The sequence below is a fragment of the Punica granatum genome, chromosome 5, assembly GCF_007655135.1.
Source record: "Punica granatum isolate Tunisia-2019 chromosome 5, ASM765513v2, whole genome shotgun sequence".
Classification (NCBI taxonomy): Eukaryota; Viridiplantae; Streptophyta; class Magnoliopsida; order Myrtales; family Lythraceae; genus Punica; species Punica granatum.
The window spans coordinates 11873580-11893522 of record NC_045131.1 but is presented as its reverse complement, the minus strand read 5'-3'; the positions used below and the strand labels follow the sequence as shown (position 1 = coordinate 11893522).

The following is a 19943-nucleotide window of genomic DNA, read 5'->3' as shown; positions in this document are numbered from 1 at the left end:
TTTATGGTGAAATAATCTCATTAGCTACACAAACATTATTACATCTTACAGATGTTGCTTTTGTCTAGCAATCGAGCTTTATTAACGCTACCATTCGAACAAACAGCAATAAGATGTACAAGCTCCTGATCATCTGGGCGGCTGATCCATACACTTCCATTGAGCATGCATTGTTCAATTAATCTTCCAACCACATGAATGTGAAGCTGCAGATCAGCCCTTGCACTTATTTCACCACTTGAGCTTGGCCGGGAAGTACTGTAAGCAAATTAAAATTTGAAAATTCATTGTTAGCTTTAATGTCCGATTCTAATTGATATACATAAAGGGTGATATATATGTGTGTGTGTGTGTGTGTGTGTGTGTGTACATATTGAAAATGATACATACCTTCTCAATGAGAGAGAGGTAGTAGGGCTTCACTTTCTCCACATCGATCAGAACCTTGCTCTTGGTGTAAAGGTCATATTTGGTGCTCCATCCATACAAAATTGTGAAGCAATCAGTGCATACTCGATATTCACATATCCATATAACGTGTGTGTGTGTGTGTGTGTGTGTGTGTGAAGAAAATAATTAATTACTTGAATATATGGAGCCATTTGAGCATCTTTTCGTCTTCCTCATTCATGAGGTACTGGTAGGCCCCTGAACGATGCATCGCTGTTTATCAAATCAACAAGGCCAATACCATAAGAAGTTAGTATACACTCAAACCGCATAATGTACGTACGTATATCTCTTGCTTCGACTAGAGAATGTATACATATGCATTGTCAACAACGAAGTTCAAGATCGGTGAATGATTTGAAGATGCGACTAATTACCATAAAAGGAATGGAACCGGATGACGAAGAGGGCAGCCGGTGGGAGAGTAGTGTTGTTCGCTTTAGCCACCTAATATATATATATATATATATAAAAAAAAGAATCTGTTATTTGGAAAAAAAAAACAAAAACAAAAACAAAACCGTACGATGATATAATACTTGATAAGTGATATAGATGCTGCATACATACCATGTACATGTACTCATCATGGCCCCAGGACATCGTGACATTGTCGAGCCCGCAGTTCTCAGAGTAGACACCAAGTTTGGTGTTGTATTTGGGATTGTTAGAGTCCGGGTTGTCCTTAAAGAACTGGAAAATATGCGGAAAGACACACAACCGGATTAATTCATTAGTCGAATCGTATAAATTGCACCAACCAAAATGTGCTTTAATTGTAAAGATTGATTACCCGGTGGTGCACCACGGACTCATCAAATGCACACCCCAGAGGAAATGTGTCACCTGAAATATATATATATTTGTGATTAAAAATTAAGAAAATAAAAATAAAAATCACTTACTTTTATATGAATAAAATAAGACATTATATTTTGTCCCCTAATTATGAAAAATTCCTTCTTCAAATTGACTTACCAACCACACACCACTGAGGCTCCCCGCCAAACGACGGATGTAGCAACACCTTCCCCAAGTCTGAAACGTGTAAATAATAATTAATTATATTATCATTTTTAATATAGAAAATAAAAAATTCCTAAAAATGTGTTTCCACCACATTATCAACAAGGTAAGTGTATATATGTATATAAATAATTATATGTACCGTGGGTGAGGGCAGTGAGATGGAACCAGTCTTCGTCAGGGTAATCCCGGCGGATAGCCTCGGCACTCTGGAGGAGGTGTTGAATCTGGGGCTCATCCAGGTCGGGATCGCTCTCGTCGATGAACTCATTCAACAGCTCGCAGCACTCCCATAAGCTCATCTCCGCCTTGTCCAGCTTCCCATACTCCTCTCTCTTCTTCTTTGCCTACATGAACATATATTTTTTGGGTAACAAATATTAATACATATTTATGGTGCATTAATGCCTCTATATATGTTATGGGCAAAAAAAAAGGAAATAAAAAAAGGACGGTAACCCTCTTATTATGCATGCATGGTTATTTCATACAAGGAGAGATTGCTGTTTACAAATTCATAGGTCTGGTAAATGTGATTCTTCCGGTAGAATTCTTCAACGGACAAGTTCCTTTCGCTCTCCTTGTTGTAGTCCCTGAAATGGCCGTATGATGAAAAACGAATAAAGGCAAAAAAAAAACCCTAAGTTAATTTTCGTTGCGTAGGGAGCAAAGCGAATTTGTCACCGACGATAAATGCCGAAGAAAGAAAAATTATAAGGCGAACCTGAATCCATTGCCAAACGCATTGTTCTCGGGCACAGCAAAGCCTCCATCGAGGCTCAGTTCGAGCTATCCTCCTCCTTCTTCCTCCTTCTTGGCATCATTGCAGTCATTCTTCTTGGCCATATTGTCGCCTTGTTGTAGCTCTGGACGTCCTCCAAAGTCGGTTCTGCATTGAAGAGGAATACAATATTCATCAAACAAATATCGAAGCATCTGATCCTGATGATACAGTATATCGTATAGTTTTGATATGTGACAATAACAGGACAATGCGTAGAAACAGCGATATTGTACAGGGAACGATCACAGTCATGATGACGGTGGAATGAAACCGACAAGGAGACGAGAGAGGAATTCCGGGATCAGACAATTGGGGGAGTTCAATGCCCCGAGTGAGTGAACCTCAACGTTGCAAAAGGCCAGCCTTTTATAGGACGGGTCATGTCTTCGGTTGAGTTGCCGAAATATCCAATTTTCCAGAAATGGTAAATTTTTCCGTCAATTGACCACAATAGCCCTCTGGTAATTATGATAATTTTTTAATTAGGAAGATAAGGGGCACACGACAGGGTGTTTTGGATGGATGTGGGTTAGGATGACACGTCAGGGTGTTTTGGATGGATGGGGGGAACAACATGAACGCTTGTCACTGTTCTTATTTGTCTTATTATTAGCTTTGTACTGGGAAAAGAGTGTGGCAGTTCAGAGGATTAACTGCTGTAATTAGCAAAAGTATTGATGATTTGGGTTACCACAATTAATTAAGGTAGATAAGTCAATTAGTGGTTTATCCTTAATCAGTCTGTCCAGAGGAGATAATGGGTCGATTCTTTTTCCTTTTTCTTTTTTTGTCTTTTTGGGTGAATCATAATAATGTGGCGATTCAAGCCTGTTAATCTCTCTCTCTCTTTTCTTTTTTAAATTTTTTTAACAATGGACTCATAGAGCCAGTAGAAGATGGTAGGGGTGTGTCTCCGGAATATCCGGACCCTATCATGTTGAATCTTAAAACCAAAATTTATCCGATACCTATATTATACCATAAGTTTCAGTACCCTGTTGGACCTGTGAATTTTTTTGTCTCACTAAATAAAACCGAAAATGTTTCATACATAATCACGCAAAGAAGGAAAATAGGGTATACAACAAGTGGGCTGAAATGGGGTGAAGCAAGAAGGCTAAAAGATTCCATCGAGGAGGTAGCGGCTAGCGGCTAGCGGCAGGAGGAGGCAGCAACGGCTTGTGGCAGGAAGAGGTAGCAGCGGCTCGTGAGGAGGCGCGACTCACAACAAGTTCTGTCGGTAGAGCTTTAAGGCCAGTCGGTGTCGGCTAGGTAACGAAGAGAGAGAATGAAAGAGACCGACGGACGGTGCTCGGACCCCTCTCAGTCAAGCGATCGCCTGAGCCCTGCTCGAGCAATCGCAGTAAGTTGGTCCGTCAATTGGAGCTCATAACAACTTGAGGAGATAGACAGTGAGAACTAAGAACAGGGCCAGAAGTTCGAAAAAGAGGGAAAAGAAAGGGAGAAGAGAGAACGATAGGTTAGGTTATGTCCTCCATACATTAGATTTACTGATTTAGGATTTCATTTTTTATTTCTTTTTAAATTAGATACTATATTTTTTAAATATAAGAATATCTAAATATAACTATATAAGAATATATATATATATATATATATGGGAGAAAAAATTATCTAGGTCCAAGTATCAGTTTCGGTTTTGATTTTAGGTATCCTATCTATAAGAATCGAAATCAGAATCGATTTTCACCGATTCATTATTTTAATACCCGACCCATCATATTTTCAATACAAGCTACTCGGACCTGCCCTAATAGGTAGATTCCGACCTGCTCCGAGTAATACCTAGTATCCGTGCACATTCCTAAGAGACGAAGAGTAAAAAGAAAAAGGAAAAAAATTATTTTTGGTCATCAATCTTCGATTTCATTTTCATTTTCGTCCTAAATTTTTTTTTTTTTCAATCTCGTCCTTAGCATTTCATATTTTGTTCGCTTCAATCTCACCGCTTGATTTTTCGTTAGAATATCACATTTCCATCCTAAAATTATATTAAAAATAATAAATAAATTGAATTAAAAAAATGAAGATGCAATTGCAGGATCGAAGAGAAGATGGGGTTTTCGGAGCCTCGCCGGCACCACCCCTCACTCTTTAACGTCGTTGACAATGCTACAACCCCCCTCTTTTCCGTGTATCTTTTATATATATATATATATATAACTTTTTAACCCTTTTTTTAATGTTTCCAGCATTATTTTCGATAAAATTAATATTTTAAAAATATGTTTGGAAGGAAAAGTCAATTTTTATCGGAAAATGTGCTATGAAGCCACGACACAAGCATTATGATTGAAGAATTTCATAAGTGGTCTTCAAATTATTGATATCATAGAGAGATCAATCCAGATCTATTGTAATAACATAACTGTAATGTTCTTTTCTAAAAATGACAAAAGTGGCAGCAAAAGTAGGCATATTGATATTAAGTACCTCAGTGTGAGGGAATATATCAAGAGAAGCGTAGTGGTTATTGAACACACTAGTACATATGCTATGATTGCGAATTCAATGACTAAAGGTTTATTGGTAAAACAGTTTATTGGTCATGTTGGAAGTATGAGCCTATATGCGATGTAGTTTCTCTTGATATACTTTTGACAATTATGTACTTTTGTTATTTTAGAGAATGAAGTTGAATTCTATTTCCCATCAGTTACGAAAATAAGGTATTAAATTTATTGGGATATAAAGTAGGACCCATATAATTTATTTTAAGTTACAAATTTTCCCTAAAGTGCTTATTTTAGGAGTGTTATGCATCATGATACATGGATGAAAAGTATTCTCTTACCGGATATTATCGCCATGGTTCATGTGTAGCATTCTCAAGGTAAGTGGGAGGTTTCCACAACTTAGGGATTATCGAGTTTGGCCAAATAATGTATATCACTCATAAATATTTGTGTCATGAGGCCAAGTGAGAGAACATAAGAATATATTGTATATTCACATAATTAAGGAAATAATCTCTCAACTAGATGGCCGTCATGTGACAATATATTTCGTGATTTGAGTGAGATATTCCAAATCTTGTGGATTACAATTATTATCCTTTTAATATAAATTTATATAACGAAATAATATTCTGAAGGCTCCTAACTCTGCCTATTTAAAAGGATACATGTCTCCATTTAGACGTCTCGTATAGAGATGTTATGAGCTAAAAGACACTCTTGGTCTTAGTTGTCTTACAGGTCTATCGTGTAACGTGTGAGAATCATCGACGTCATCAAAGTAATGGATGAATATCAATTTATTCCGTTGATAATATATTATTAATATATTTAAAATTAATCTTTCATGGCGTCCTAGCCTTCTTTCCATGGCTGGTAGAGTTTTCTTATTAATTCTGTCCCCACTGCCCTCCTCTCGCATATCATGCAATGCACTCTCCTTAGTAAATTTGCCTGAAGAACGCGCGAGCATAATGGACCTTGGGCAAGGGTACTAACACTGAAATATTATGTTTCGTTTTAAAAAAAATTTTAAGTCAACTCAACTTATCTTCAATTCAATAACACAATTATTGCTTTTCATTTTTTTTCAATTTTTTTAATCATTCAATTCAATTTTTAATATTAAATTCTCTTAACTATTCATTACTTTTTTCACAATTCAACAACACAATCATTACTTAATCATTACTTTCTCTCAACTATTCATTATTTTTTTATATTTTTTCTCATAATTCAACAACACAATCATTATAAACTAATTAAAAGCAAAATTCAATTTAACTCAACTCTAATACCAAACACAGCTCTGCCAAAATACCCTTAGCAAGGTTACCCGCAGTGTTGGATCTCAAATCTCCTCCTTAGGCAGTTAATGCGCTATCGAAAATGGCCATAGTATAAAACTTTGGGCTAGTATAGTAGCAGCTCCCTGCGGTTCCGGCCACGTATTATGGGGATCACTACAGTATACCGAAACTGAGCTACTGGTCTCGGATGTTCTTGATGCATCTGGCAATTGGATACTTAACGCCATATATCCCTCTAGATCCCCGGCAGCTTGTGAAGCATTATCGAAAATGTTCCGCGCAGCTTCCGTGGGAGTGCGGGGAGTGACACGGTCATGTCATATGAAAATACTCTTCAAATGGATACTTTTCAACCAAATCTTGTCTGTCAACCATCCAAGAGTGCAATACTTTATCTGCGACAAGAAGCAAAGTTTTCATGGTTTTTCACTGGGTGTCCCGATTCGCTTCAACTGCGACAGAATATTTCCTCGAAAATTTCCATGGAACTCCGTGCAAAAGTATTTTTGATGATGGTTTTTCCAAGAGAATTTTTCCATTGGAAATCATCGATTTCCAATAGAGTCATCCCTCAAAAATGAGCCAAAATTCTTGCAGTGAGCTGATCTGTTTTGCATATAAAGACGGATTTGGAACTGTGAGGGCCCGAATGGTGCAGGACATGCTGGGTTACAGTCTGATGCACGAGAAGGAGTGATCGAGTTGTCTGTTCGTCGTGGTGATTGGTCAGCATTCCAAGTTTGATTGAACCAAGTTCTTTTTACTTCAGCTCCATCAAATTAAATTGTGAGTTCGTTTGAAAATAATCAAGATGGGGATACAAAGGAGGAGAGAAAAAAATTCACTTCTGGGTAGATTTTACGTAACTCATCCATGGCAACCACCAAGGCAAACACGCATGAATTCGTAGCTAGATTTTGGATCGAGTACGAATGATCCGGCTCCTTCTGCAATGCAAGTCTGACGCAAATCACAAGATGTGCAATCCTACGAGAGACGCTAAAATGAATTCCCAACTCATACTATGGAAATCCAGATCGACATTCTGTGGCAAAATCCCCTGATCTTGCACCAGAATCCAATTCGTGCTATGCTTGTTATAAATGGTGCGGCTTGTACTCGAAATCAGAACAAATATGCATACACGTTAGCGCGAAGAAGCAAGAGCGTCATATCAAGATCAATTAGTACGAGCCCTTTTATTGAATAAACAATATCACCACCATGAACAAAAAGATTTATTGAACAGTTATACGATAAATTTGCGAAGATTTCGATCGGGCACTTACCTGTACAGACACTATGCACATATGCATACACAAACATATACACATAAAATAATTTCCCGGCCACTCCCAAGTCTCCAACTTTAGCTGCTTTGATGGGACCAGGAAGTATAAGAAGGAGCCGCAACAGAGATCTGAACCCGCAAGACTTCGTGAACTGCACCACGACGGAGGACCCCAAGGACCTCGCTTTTCTTTTCTGGGGCATTGGTGGTGATGTCCTGAAGGGAGACCTGACGAGAGTGGGACTCGTCTCTCATACGGAACCCATAGAACCATCTCCCAACCTTCCACCACTTCACGCACACTTGCCTCTGCGAGATACTGTGATTCTCAAGCGCTTTCATTACATCCTCGGCCTGTCAATTGCAATGTTTGACAAAAGTAGAGGCTTAAATTATATGTAAGAATCTGTTCCCACCTTGGAAAGAAAAGTAGTTTCTTAAATTATACTCATTGTTGGAAAACTGAGATAGGAGGGATTGGAAGACCAGTGGCTTTATACTTGCCCATAAAGGCATGGGACCCCAAACAATATTCTAGTCGAACAAAACATCCAATGGCAGCTCGGCAGCATTAAGGCAAAACTACAGCAGCGAAAAGGAGGTACTTACAGGCACGCCGAGCCAATTGATGCAGTAATGCAAGCCCACCAAGTTTATCAGCACACTGACTTTGGGTCTGAAGAAGAACATTTGAATGTCTGTGAACCCGAGTTGCATGAAGCTCAAGTCTTCTATTGCTTTTAGGTACTCCCTGATCTCGAGAGAGTCACTGGACGTGTATTGCTCAATATACTGAACCACCAAGACAGCTCTTCGGGCCATCTCTTTGTGCCACTTTATGTAGAAGCACTCCCACCTCTAATGCAGATAACAGACAACAAAGAAATAACTCAGACAACCACAAGACATCCATTTGATTTCAACTCTATCAAAGACGATACCAAATAAGCAACTCCCAAGTAACTGTGATTGGAGACGTAACAATTCATGGCTCAAACAGTTTTCCAAGTAATGTCAAGGGCAACTTATATTCTGCTGCCATCAAGCAGAGGCCACCGCAGCCTCTTTCTATCAGCTATATGCAGAATGGCTTCATGCTGTCTGATCTCAAACAACCCAACTAAGGCCGCCTTTCGTATGAGACAGTAAAATGATTGGAATCACCATACAAAAATTTGTTCAAGTTTTGCTTGGTGATTTCATTCTGCTTTGTTAACTAATTTACCGAACATTGCATAGGAATCCGGTCACAAATATTACCCAAATTTTCTGACCGCATCCCTCTGGAAAAAACTTCCGTGGAAAAATACGTTCCACAAACTTCGATCTGCAGACAACTCAATTTTCATATGCAGATACAAACTTTCACACAAGCAGATGCAGTCACCAACCCAAGTAATTCATATGTAACCAAAACTTAAACAGAAAGAAGACAACCTCGTAAAAGGGCTCCATGTTCATATCAAATCCACTTCTTTCGAACCCACGAACAACCGAAGAAGAAGAAGATGATGAATCATCTCCGCAGGGACCCAGTAGAAGAGGCCACCTTTGTCGGGCCAAAGACTCCCAGAGAAAATCCGACCGGCAAAGCCCCCTCCAGAACGTGGAGCAGCTACCCAAATTGCAGACATCGCCTACCTGATCAAGAAAAGACCAGACCCTTTTCAGAATCCAAGACAGAAATTCGATTGAAATCACTGGAAGGGCAAGGGAAGGGGTAGCTGAACCTGCAGGCTGGAAGCTATCTTGAGGGCAACATCCTCTGGTAGAGAGCTCCAGAGGTCATCTTCTTGTTGCTTCATTGTCGCCCCTTTTACCGAAGAAACGTTCATTCCTTCTTGGAGATATATATATATATATATATATATATATATATATGTACAATTGCCACCGTTCACGCTTCACATGGGGATGATGAGTCGAAGAAGAAGAAGGTTCCGTCTTGGTCGCGTCATCTCGAAGCTGAAACAGAGGACAGATTACGGGCGATATCAAAATCTTTTTTTTTGGGCACTTTTTCACCTGGACCTGGATCTCCCCGAAATTACTGTATTTGGTCTTTTATTTCAAAGTTTTCGTGCTCCGAATGTCATAACCACTTTTATTTCTCGATGTAGTGTTTGTTGGCTTATAATCGCCGAGGAAGAATCACAGCGAGCTAATGCTTTTCGCTCTTTAGCAAGTCGTCCTCCGATTGTGACACAGTCGCGTAAATTATCAGACATTACTAAATGGTTGCTAAGATAGCTCGAGAGTTCACCCGGTGGTGGACTGGACCGCATTTATTTCTTGAATTGCCTATGGCCGTTCGTGACGGGCACGGGGAGATGGAGTCCAATCTTCCCGTTCCGACTGGAGAGTAGGAAGGCTGTGCTATCGGTTTTTTGGACTCCACGGACCAAAAACAAACTATTTTGCCGCGGACTGTTTTCCGGTGGGGCTGGAGATTCAGGAGAAGGTCCTGTCCCCGCCCGAGCAGTGGAAGATGATAGCTTCTTAGGATGCCTCTGATCAAGATCATGGATTTTGCTGTCCGGGTGCTCGATTCCTTTGTCGCCCGATTCCAACTGATTGCATTAACATGGATGATGACATTGTTTAAATGTAACACGCGAGCACATTCTGACTGCAGTGATCATTATTGTATTTCAGTGCGGAAAATAGGGGTAAACAGACTGCAAGTGCACTGCAGAATAATATATGATCAAGTATGGAAGCATATCTATATGCCGCGACTGCACCAGCGTATATCAAAGCAGGAGCTCTCCAACAGTCTTCCACTTGAGAGTCGACAAACACTTCTTCATCAAGCTTGTCTTTTCAGCCCTCGCACGGTTCATGTATTGTTCTCGTTCCACCTTGACCCTCTCCAGCTCAGCCTCTTTGTGACCAATCTCATGCAAAAGCCGAGTGATTTGTCGATCCAGATCCTCCCCAAACTTCCTAACTTGGAGGCCGAAATAAGCATGCACCAGCCTCCTCAGATTATCTATGAGAGGCTCAACTTGGAATCCCGCATCGCGGACAAGCCTCAGGTGGCACCACCACACGCAAAGAGTGTCTTCAGTCATGCTCAGGACCGGTGTCCCGCGCATGCTGCATACAGCTTAGAACAGGTGATGAAAGAGAAATGTGTTCATCATCAGGCTAAACTTGCAACCATCGCTGATTTTCCCGAACCTGTCAAGCATTTCCTGATGCAGAGGGATGCATACTCGTGATATCCAGCAATCAGCCCCGGCCTTGACAAAATTATACTCATCTGCTCCAGTCGATTTCTCCAAGTACAGGAAGTATCCATCTGGAGTACCATCTTCGAGCCTCTTCATGAGCAGCCTGAAGGCCTCATCAGAGCTCTCGAAGAAGTCAGCAATCTCTCTTCTCTCACCGTGAGTTTTAACATGTTTGTACTGGAGATCTTCAAATGCCTTGCTTTCCTCTTTGTCTCAAGAACGCAGAATCTGTTTAAACGTCATCGAGTCATCATCCATTTCGCTTCTTTCCTTTTGCTGTGCGACTTCGTCGTCAGCAGGAACTCTCGTAATCAGCTTCCCCTTAATATGCCACCCGATAGTCCTGAGCTCAATGTCTCCAAGTTCGCCCTTTAATGCAAGTATAATCTAGTAATAAAATAATTACTTTCTTAATTTAAATTGATTAATAGGTGTATAGATCTGAGATTTCCCATGGTTTCCTTAGTCATTGATTAATAGCCGTCGTAGTCCTTGAGAAAATATTCAATGAGCATTACTCATCCAAAGTATAATCAATCAAAATGCTTGTAAGTAGGAATCTGTGAGCCCAATGTGGGGTCAGTTTCTCACTTTTAAGCATTTTCATTAAGTGTTACATATCCAAGTGGATGAATAATACTCACCAAATATTTGCTCGTAGTGCTTGAGGCAAATGGTGCAAGTAAATTTTGTGATGGTTTTGGTCAGTTGAAGGGAGTCAGTTCGGTTTAGTAGGTGCTTGATGGTTTCTGGTAAATCCACGCATGATTTATGAAATAAGAAGTCGCACACAGGGCAATCAAAAGTTGGACCCGAGCATGGCCTTCTGCACGCGGTGCTATCGCCGCCTTCATATCCGTCTTTCTTCTCACTCAATGTGAAGGGATGCTTGTGCATATCAAACCGGATGTACTGCTTACTTTGATATTTACTCCGAGGGACCAGGAAACTGCACATGAAGTCAAGATAGAACTCGCAGTGCTCGCAGTACTAGCATACCGCACCATGGTGATCTTCGAGACAGCCATGGCACTTGAAGTTGTTCGGTTGGGCCCTCTTTAGCGGATGGAATGGGTGAGCAGGGTGCTGAATCTCCTGGAGATCGGCACACGATTTGTGAAGGAAGAAACAGCAGATTCGACAGCCATAAGAAGTGCCGGAGCATGGCGTGTGGCATATGGTGCACTCGAGCTCATTGATGCCAGCATCTTCCTTTTCCTCGAAAACCTCCAAAAGGTGCCGATGGATCTCGTGATGAACCAGCAGGCGTCCTTCAAATTTGAAGGCACAACCAGAAGCGAGATAGAATTCGCAGGTGTCACAGTAGTAAGGTATGCCGCCGCGATCTATGAGACAGTTGTTGCACTTGAACCTGCAGTTTCTTGATCGCACTAGAGGGTGGTCGGGGTGCGATGGGTGAACAATCAAATCAGGCAACTGGGGGCACGATTTGTGAAGGAAGAACCGGCAGACCATGCAAGTGTACATCCGGCCCGTGCAGCACTCCTCGCAGGCCATGCAGTCGAGCCCCTAATATTCCTTCAACTGGTACAGCAACAAGGGGTGTTGGTGGAATTTAATGTTTATTGGCTTGAGGTTCTCGAACTTCCTCGAGGCTGCAAAGAATGCACACTGCGCGTCTAGTCTAAAATCGCACCTATAACATTCATATGGGAAGCTACGGCAATCCCTCAAGCAGAGATGGCCCGCGAACCTCATGAAGCCAGACCTCTTTAATGGATGGAATGGATGAGAAGGGTGTTCGGTTTCTTTCAGAAGCTCGCTGCAGGCTTTATGGATGAAGAATCTGCAATCCCGACAGCCTTATTGAGGCTCAAGAGATCCATTTTTGTTCTCGCGTACTCTGCAGACGGTTACATCTTCCTTGCCATCGATCTTCTCTTGGAACGAAAGCAGATGCAAATGATCTAAAAAATGAATCTTAGTCCTGGTGGTGTGGCAGGCACTCGGAGTGCGCATTCGGTATCCAAGACCAATTTGCTCGGGCACCATTCGCCCGTAGGGACATCAGTAACAAGCGTCTGATTCTACCTCGAGGCAGGCGCCGCAGGTGAAAAGTAGGTAGTCCCTCTTCGGAGGGTGGTGGGTATGGAAAGGATTCTCTACCATCTCAGCAAGATAACCAGACGCACGACTTGTGAGCATAGAACCTGCACCCGTCTCTGGCCAAACAAGTGAAAGCTGATCTAGCAGGGTTCCTTGCACATGCTGCACTCAGCCGGCGTCCCGGCCATCTCGCCAAGAACCAGTGGATGCTCATGAAGGCTATCATTACACTTGACATTCACCTGTATTTCAGCCATTCTCTCTTCTTCAATCTTGAGAGCTGTTCTCTTTAAACTTCAAATTTATCTGAAGTTCTGATGTTTGTCTCTGCACATTCCAAACTTGACAGTGCAATTAAAGTCCAGAAAGTCGTTCAGATGATGATGTTTACTAACGATTCATTTAAACGATTTAATATAATATAATATAATCTTTTTTAGTTTGTTCAACGTGCCGATCCATAAATTTCTCACCTACTTGCAGCTATCTTATGCCTATTACAGCACAAGCTTTAATATCCTCCAATATGGAATTATCTTCATGGCTGACATGAACATAGGTAATAGAGTAAATTAACAATTTGCCATCAAACCAGACTTCAAGAAATTTTTTACATCAAATTAGATATTGACAGATTAAGTGTACATCAGATGACCCATTCCATCTACCTATCATCCAATAGTGGACGAAAACATCTGATGTGGAATTATTTCTTTTTTTTTTTACATCAATTTTGATATTGACATATTAAATGTATATCATATTATCCATTCCGTTAGATGATTCCGTCGAGTTTTTAATGGCAGACAGACGGAAATGAGCAATATAATGTATATTTAATAAGTAAAGTCAAAACTGATGTAAAAATTTCCTTTAAGTCAGATTTAATATAATATCGATCTCTTGAGGTGCAAAAATTTGCTCAATATAATATTATTGGAAATTAATAAAATATAATATTTCAAATATTACTTTGCATTGGTCCTAAAATGACTTTTTGCACCAGTTGGCTCCCTAACTACATCAACCGTTGTCTCTTACTACGTCAATTGGGTCGTTAATATATCAGTTAGGTTCCCGACTATATCAGTTGAGTCCTTGATATGTCAATAAGGTCCCTAACTTCAAACAGTGGCGATTGCGTAAGTTCTTGCATCCATCTTCCATTAAGTTGGACAGCGACCATATTAGAACAAATCCCTAATGTTTTGTAATCTTTCTCATTCGTTTTGTGCTTTTCTCTTTTTATTTCCCTTTCCTTTGCCCTTTTATTCCCTCTCCTTTCAGTTTTTCCTCTAAAAAGCGAACTGTTCCTCGCTTGATTCATATGTGCTAAAACAAAGGCATTTGCTTGTGCTGCAATCGGGCCTGTTCAAGCTTCCCACATTGTACACCGCAATCGAGTGAAGAGTGGTCGTGATCGTGAAGTTAGGCAAAGCGAATGACAAGTTCGTCTTCCATCCCAGGTATCACTCTTTGTCTTTGTTGGAACCGCACATCCTAAGGGCATGTTTAGTTGGCTTGAATGGAGATTCCCTTCCCTACGTATTCCGTGCGAAATACTCATTCCGATGTTTAAGAACATGGACATGCGGAATATCCATTCTGGGTCGAACCTCCCATCAAGCATATATGCCGAATGACTATTCATCCCATGTCCATAGTGAATAGGTATTCTCCATTGGGAATATATGGTCAAATTACTAAAACACCCTCGTCCCCTTTTTCAATTTTCTTTCAATGCCACTGCCATCTCCCCTGTCACCCTCTCCCCCCATCTTGACCACCAGAGCTCGATCGCCATGAGAGCCCGTAAGTCCATCATAGGACGAGCTCATTGTGAGGTTTCTGAGACCATGACGACCCTCAAGGAGGCTCGACAACCTCTCGAAGCCTCTGAGATTAGACCGGACTCTCCCCCTGAGGACCTTCCCCCATCGCCCTCTACCAGAAACCCTAGCTCGCGGTACAACCCACGATGAGGCTCGCCATGAGCCCATGCCCTCCACCAGAAACCCTAGCTCAGGTGCCTGTGTCTCCAATGGCCTTGTCGAGGGCCGACAACCTCACAAAGGCCACTTCAATTACAAGGGCTTCCATGAGGTACTGAAGGAGATTCCCTTCCATGAGTTTAGGAGCAAAGAACAATCATTTCTTGAAAGAATCTGAGAGATGCAGAGGTGATCGAGGAAGGGATTTCAGTGCTGGCGGGCGCAGGGAAAGGTAGGGGCGACGTTGCCACGAAGCGGCGGCGGCGGCGGCGGAGGAGGAAGGAAGCTGATAGTGCTGAAGGCTGTTACTGTTCATTTTCGAAGAAGAATATGAACAGTGACCTTTTTATTTTTTCATTTTTTATTTTACATTATTGTAATATTTAAAATCAAAGGTATATGTGTTTTTTAACTTAAAACATGTCATATTCTCCGTGTATTCCGATCAATCAAATATAAAATTTTAGTTTTTAATTTTGTTATTTCATTCAACCAAATAAATAAAATTTCATTAGAATTTCATTTATAATCTCTATCTATACTATTCTACATCAATTTCATTCCGGCGAATCAAACTTAAGTTAAGGGTCTATTAAGATGACATGTTTGGGAGAAGAGCCAAAGTTCCAAAAGTTCCCTTCTCATTTTCTCGTTTATTTTTTTTTGCCAAATATGCAGATTAGAGAAAGACATTTCCACGTCATCCCGGTGTAGTGATTTTAGTTCTTTGAGTTGAGGGGGAGCTCTCTCCACCTATCATTCAGATTCTGTCACGATGGGGAGCCAAAGCAGAGCTATTATCATCAGTACCTCCAAATTTCCGCCTCAAGCTCTCTTCTTCTTCCTCCTCCTCCTCTCCCCCGAAAATCCCGATCCCCCGCCGCCGCCGGTTCACTCTCTCGCCGGAGAACCGAGTCATTTCGTGACCCAGAGAGAATGTCCCTTTCTCTCTCCTCCTCCAATGCCCTCAGCTTTCAGAACCAGCCCATCAGAAGAACACCCAATTATTCAAGAACCACCCCTCTCTGCCCCCACTTCATCAGCCGGCAGCTTCAGGTGAGCTTGCCCTCCAACGAGTTCCCCATTTCACATGTAAAGCCGGGTGCTTTCTTCAAGCTTAGACAAGAAAGGCTCGACCCGGTTACAGCTTCGTCGGCCGCTGTCGAACCCGACACCGCCCCTGCTGCTGCTCCTGCTCCTTTCAGGAGCAAGAACCCTCAAGACATTAACGTTCTGGTGGTGGGCTCCACCGGGTACATCGGGAAGTTCGTGGTGAAGGAGCTGGTGAAGAGGGGTTTCAATGTCATAGCGGTTGCCAGGGAGAGGAGTGGCATTAGGGGCAAGAAGAGCAAGGATGAGACGCTGAATGAGTTGAAAGGGGCCAATGTGTGCTTCTCTGATGTGACAAGTTTGGATCTTTTGGAGAAGTCCGTGGAGAGCCTCGGGTCCCGGATCGATGTCGTGGTTTCCTGCCTCGCCAGCAGGTCGGGCGGGGTGAAAGATTCTTGGAAGATCGACTACGAGGCGACGAAGAACAGTCTCATGGCGGGGAGGAACTACGGGGCCTTGCACTTTGTGTTGCTCTCTGCGATTTGTGTTCAGAAGCCGCTTCTTGAATTTCAGCGGGCCAAGCTGAAGTTCGAGGCGGAATTGATAGAGGAAGCAGAGAAGGATAAGGGGTTTACTTACAGTATCGTGAGGCCGACGGCGTTCTTCAAGAGCCTTGGAGGACAGGTTGACTTGGTGAAGGAGGGGAAGCCTTATGTGATGTTCGGGGATGGGAAGCTCTGCGCTTGCAAGCCCATAAGCGAGCCCGACCTGGCTTCTTTCATTGCTGATTGTGTTCTGAGCGAAGATAAGATCAACAAGGTCTTGCCAATCGGTGGGCCCGGGAAAGCCCTGACTCCGCTCGAGCAAGGGGAAATGCTGTTCAGACTACTGGGAAAGAAGCCCAAGTTCTTGAAAGTGCCGATCGAGATCATGGACTTTGCAATCGGGGTGCTCGATTTCTTGGTCAAGATCTTCCCGTCGCTGGAGGATGCAGCTGAGTTTGGGAAGATAGGGAGATATTATGCAGCTGAGAGTATGCTGTTATTGGATCCCGAGACTGGGGACTACAGCGCCAAGAAGACGCCAAGCTATGGGAAGGACACATTAGAGGAGTTCTTCGAGCGGGTGATCAGGGAAGGGATGACAGGTCAGGAATTAGGGGAGCAAACTATCTTTTGATTGCTGGAAATTTCGCCGGTGGAATATCCTTTTTGTAAACTGATTCATGCTTCGGGACACAGTTTCAATCCGGTTCTGAAATGAAGCTGTTTTACATAAAAATTGTAGTGAGGATATGTTCATAGAGATATTTACTGACCATAATATTTGAAAACATGTTCTTGTCCATGATCTCATGAGCTTTCTCAGTGCTACTTCCTTGCTCTGCTGCATCTGGTAGGTTGCTTGGCGGTTCATAATTATCGGATGTTAATGATCACATGTTCTTGGCGAGAATATTATGCTGTTGGCTATTTAACATGCAATTTCTGAGGAAAATCTACGAGCTCTCTTCTCCTATGTCTGTTTCCTTGTACTGGTTGAAGTTACTCCATCCGGTATTTGGTTTTCTTCACATACAGATGTTTGCTTTTCCGAAGAGCCAACAATGTGCTATGCCAATTTTTCTTCTTTGCTTACAACTTGAGGCCTCCGAGACGAAACTCATGTGACCTTTCTTCTTTCGCGATAGTGAGATGGCCGAGAGCCTGAGATTATATCCAATAAAGGTAGGAACAGAGTTGTCACCAATGGCCATGATCAACTAAACTCGACTGAGTCATCAAAATCCGATGAAATACCAGCCCCTTCTCAAAAGCACGATCGCGAAGAACTATTTCAATGAAGACATAGCAGTTTTCCTATGTTCTTTACACAAATGGAACAGACATATTACAACAGACAATTATAATTAACTTTCTAGTCGTATATAGGAGCAAAGACAGCATGCACTGCGGAAGGGCCAAAACACCAGAGACGAACTGCTTTTCCTCTACTTCGGGATCTTCTTGTGTAGGAAGAACACAGAGAAGATGATGAGCAAGACGAGCACAATTGAAGCAAAGAGGGAGACGGCAATGGACCCCGCCAAGTGCTGGCAGAACTTGTCATAGACGTTGCAAATCTTCATCCATTTCGTGTGGCTGTTGCCCTTATGTCCGATATATGCCACTCCGCCCGCAGTTCCTGTTGCCGAGGCCACCAGCCCTAGCATGACCTACATCATCATGGCTCGTCAGCACTGATAGATTGAAGTGGAAAATGGAACAGAGAAAGCTAGTAAGTAGGAAGAGCGATACGTGAATTAAAGACCAGAAACAAGATTCTGCAGACGATACCGATGGATTTTTCCGACAACTTTTAGTACAAGAACTCGTGGATTTAATTTCTCCTTTTCTTCTGATACTACTTGTGTTATTACAGGACGGGTTATAGTAGACCCTTCATTAGAGAATTCCATGTTTTGTGAACCTTCCACGAATTAACCGGTTGAAATTCTTAGAAGCATAACAAGGAAAAAAGAACACGATTGAAAACGATCCCTCCGCACGGTTTTGTGTTACATCTAATATCGTGAAACGGAAATGTAGGTATATGAAGTATAATATGCAGTATTGTCGTAGGGATGCGTAAAAGAGAAGAGATAATTACCACATCCCAGATGACAAAGAAGAGGATGAAACTCAAGGAAAAAGCTGGCTTCAGTATCACTGATATGGAAGCAAGTATTGTGATGATGCTGTAGAGGCAGGCCACTGATAATGCCACCACAAAGTATCTGTACGACGATTATACCCGAAAAGTCTGGAATTATCATTCATAATCATCATAAACATGTAAATGATTCGTTAATTATCGATAGCTTCTGTATTGATCAGGTCGTAAAATCATACTTCACAGATTCTAATCCTGAAAAAAAGTTATGGCGATTCATTCTTGATCAGTGAGCTGGTTATGACAACTGTGAAGTTCTGAAAGGAGATTTTAAAAACCGGTCCTCGCAAGTTTTTCTCTTACGCGTCGACCTACTAGACAACCAAATTTAGCCATGGCGCCTACGAGTTTAAGCAGGTTTGCTTACGATATGGGAATTAAAACGGCACATGCCAGACTATTAGTTAAAGCAACACTTACATGAAAGCCGGGGAGTTGTTGAACTTGGCCTCGACTGGGACAGGGATTGGCACGCCAGAAAGTTCCGTCTGCTTGCCCGTGACCATCACCAGCACTGCAGTTAGGGTCGAGGCAAACAGCACCACCCTCAGCCCCACGTCAACTGTCGCAAACACATCTACCAGTGACCTCGAAGGCGGAGGTGGAGGGGGACGCGCCTCAGGCTTCAGCGGGTGTCCTTCCTTGGCCGCCTCGGGGTCGGCCGCCTTCTCGGTGGATGCCATGTAGCTAATTGATTAATTATCTAATTATCTATGATAATTTTAGTGGGAAATTGAGTGGGAGTATGAGAAGGTGTACATATAGAAGATATATAGTGAATAAAAGGGGCGCAGATATCAACTTAAGTAGGAGTTGCAGACGCGCCAAGTTAATGTATCGGCTGATTACCTATGCATGTAATATATATGGATTTGAATGGTGACTTGTTGTTAGCGGGCGAGAGCTTTCTAAACGATTGTTCTAAGAGGCAAATCGTGTTTCCTGATTAATTAACTCGGATTTGCGCGAATAGGCTCATCAGATAATGAAGACCAAAGCACGTTTCTATAAAATGTCTATGTATTGTACATACACATGATCTATATATACGTAGATATGAACATATATGATGATGGCATGCCATAATAGTCTTTAATATAATATAAATATATACATATGATTGAATTGTAGGGCCGGGGCAATCATACTAGGATGATAAGATCCGGCTGTCCCCAGTCCATCAACTTGCGAAATTGTTTGATAGAGACAATTTGTTCTTTCTTATTAACAACCCTATCTAGGTTGGAACTCGTGCTACCCTGAAAATTTCGCCATCTAACTCGGCCTGATCTGACAAGGTCGAATCCGAGGTAAGAGATATAACAATCTTACTTGAGAAATTTGTTTAGGTTAATTAGTTGTCTAAAGACATTAATGAAGATAAGGTAAAATGCGTATTTTCTATAATCGTCACGGATGATACTCGTCCCTCATAAGTTACAAATAAGAACTAATTAGAAGATTATTGGTTAAGATATAGGGTGATGGGGAATCGGGTAAGAATTCTTTCCGAAGATCGGATTTACTCTTAGTTTTTGGGGATTCCATA

General features: G+C 41.8%; 4 protein-coding genes across 4 annotated transcripts; 1 reads left to right on the top strand and 3 right to left on the bottom strand.

Annotated features, from left to right (window-relative positions):
- Nucleotides 1–6274, bottom strand: LOC116208976 (probable inositol oxygenase). The gene is made up of 11 exons (XM_031542552.1): nt 6212–6274; nt 2201–2265; nt 1988–2069; nt 1619–1823; nt 1429–1488; nt 1244–1296; nt 1021–1143; nt 828–897; nt 585–663; nt 391–475; nt 1–258 (listed from the first exon to the last, which is right to left on the bottom strand). The coding sequence occupies exons 1-11, from the start codon at nt 6272–6274 to the stop codon at nt 232–234; spliced, it is 912 nt and encodes a 303-aa protein (XP_031398412.1). The 3' UTR covers nt 1–231.
- Nucleotides 6275–7221: 947 nt separating this feature from the next.
- LOC116209615 lies at nt 7222–9405 on the bottom strand. Its single transcript, XM_031543313.1, has 4 exons — nt 9069–9405; nt 8776–8979; nt 7948–8196; nt 7222–7692 (listed from the first exon to the last, which is right to left on the bottom strand). Exons 1-4 carry the CDS (start codon nt 9171–9173, stop codon nt 7417–7419), a joined length of 834 nt encoding a protein of 277 aa, XP_031399173.1. The 5' UTR covers nt 9174–9405; the 3' UTR covers nt 7222–7416.
- Nucleotides 9406–15180: 5775 nt separating this feature from the next.
- LOC116207668 (divinyl chlorophyllide a 8-vinyl-reductase, chloroplastic) lies at nt 15181–17055 on the top strand. Its single transcript, XM_031540719.1, has one exon. It carries the CDS (start codon nt 15569–15571, stop codon nt 16859–16861), a length of 1293 nt encoding a protein of 430 aa, XP_031396579.1. The 5' UTR covers nt 15181–15568; the 3' UTR covers nt 16862–17055.
- A 366-nt stretch (nt 17056–17421) lies between these two features.
- LOC116207669 (CASP-like protein 1D1) lies at nt 17422–19230 on the bottom strand. The gene is made up of 3 exons (XM_031540720.1): nt 18815–19230; nt 18332–18458; nt 17422–17897 (listed from the first exon to the last, which is right to left on the bottom strand). Exons 1-3 carry the CDS (start codon nt 19075–19077, stop codon nt 17673–17675), a joined length of 615 nt encoding a protein of 204 aa, XP_031396580.1. The 5' UTR covers nt 19078–19230; the 3' UTR covers nt 17422–17672.
- Nucleotides 19231–19943: the final 713 nt, after the last annotated feature.